Consider the following 1484-nt stretch of genomic DNA (forward strand, 5'->3'; position numbering starts at 1 on the left):
AAAAAAAAGAGTATGAAATAAAAAGTTTATAAAACAACTTCAAGAAAAGCAGGCCCATGTGAACCAAACAGGTTTGTTAGTAGTAATTACTTTTAATACAAAATATTCTCTTGAATAAGAGGTTGTGTTAAAGTCTAGTTAAGGCTGTTATTTTTTCTGTGCATATTTTCTTAATAGTAATCCAATCATAAGGTAGCAATATACACAAAGCATCTAAAAAGGATGTGAGCAAAAGCACAGAATTTTATTTCCAACTAGCCTACATTCCTAATAATTAAGTACTAGTTACACACCTTCACACTTTCTAGTTCAGTGAGTTCTATCTGAAGATTGAGCATTTCTGAAGACATGGTTTCATGTACACGTTCAGACATCATATGTAGTTCTTCTGATTTGGCAGCAATTATTTCCTTCTGATGATCCACTTTGTGTCTTAATTGTTTCTCTGAGAGTCGGGTTTCATCTAGTTCTGCTTTCAGGTTCTCCACCTTAAAGACAGTTGACAACTAAGCCTTAAAGACAGTTGACAAGTAAGTAGTACCATTTTATAATAAATTCTTGAAAAGCACAATAATTTTGTCTCTGTTCTAATTACAGAAAATGTCCTAGAAATACAATTTAAGAGTAAACTTTTAAAAAATCAGCTTTGAAATTTAATGTAATACACAATATAACCATGCAGATGTTTGTTAAAAACCAACCAAACAAGCTTCTACATATTAAAACTACTTATTAGATTTGTTTTGGTACTTAAGTGTGCAATTATGAGTCAAAAACATATTCTTTAAAATGCTATTAGCAACATTTTAGCTGTATATTAGTTGCCAAACCTTGTTTTTAAGGTCACCGATTTCTTGTCCATAGATTCTGGCAAGCTGTTCTTTCTGTTTATCTAGTTGCATGTTTTGCTGTTGCTTAAGAGAATCACATTCAAAACTCAAGCTTTCCAACATTCGATTCTTGAGTTCAATTTCTCTCTGAAGAGAGTATTTCTCTTGTTCAAATTTCTGAAAGAAATAACATACTAATAAATCTAGATGTAATATTCATAAATGCTTAGGGAACAACGTACTAAATACAGGCTCAGAAAGAAGACTCTAAATGCCTAAAGCTTGTAGCTCATTCAACCTTTTGTTGAAGTCCAAATTAGGGAATTGTCATACCCACATTTAAAAAACAACAACAAAAACTGCTCTGAAATTTTATGACTTATTTGGTTGTGTAGTATTATCTTCTTCATGGAAACTGTATATTTCTTTGCACCAACATGAAGGATGTGGGCATCTTTTCTGCAAGTGTAACAAAAATCTAGTGAGAGCTTACATGTCCTTTCTACCACCATGGAACCCGATTATGTTAAAAATTGTTACAGTCCATCAAGTGTTCCCCTACTGCAGAACAGCTTGGTTAAATGTTTGGTAGACATCTAAATTATCTACAGTTTTGTAATAAATCCTATCAACCCTTCCAGATTGAAGAATGAC

General features: G+C 32.2%; 1 protein-coding gene across 1 annotated transcript; it reads right to left on the reverse strand.

Moving 5' to 3' along the window:
* Positions 1-293: 293 nt before the first annotated feature.
* SPDL1 (spindle apparatus coiled-coil protein 1) lies at positions 294-1007 on the reverse strand (the record flags this gene model as incomplete). Its single annotated transcript, XM_009329332.1, has 2 exons — positions 294-488; positions 831-1007. Coding segments are annotated over 2 exons (372 nt in total), but the record flags the coding sequence as incomplete, so codon positions are not given.
* Between the last annotated feature and the right edge of the window lie 477 nt (positions 1008-1484).

The sequence above is a fragment of the Pygoscelis adeliae genome, unplaced genomic scaffold, assembly GCF_000699105.1.
Source record: "Pygoscelis adeliae isolate BGI_AS28 unplaced genomic scaffold, ASM69910v1 C10691597, whole genome shotgun sequence".
NCBI lineage: Eukaryota > Metazoa > Chordata > Aves > Sphenisciformes > Spheniscidae > Pygoscelis > Pygoscelis adeliae.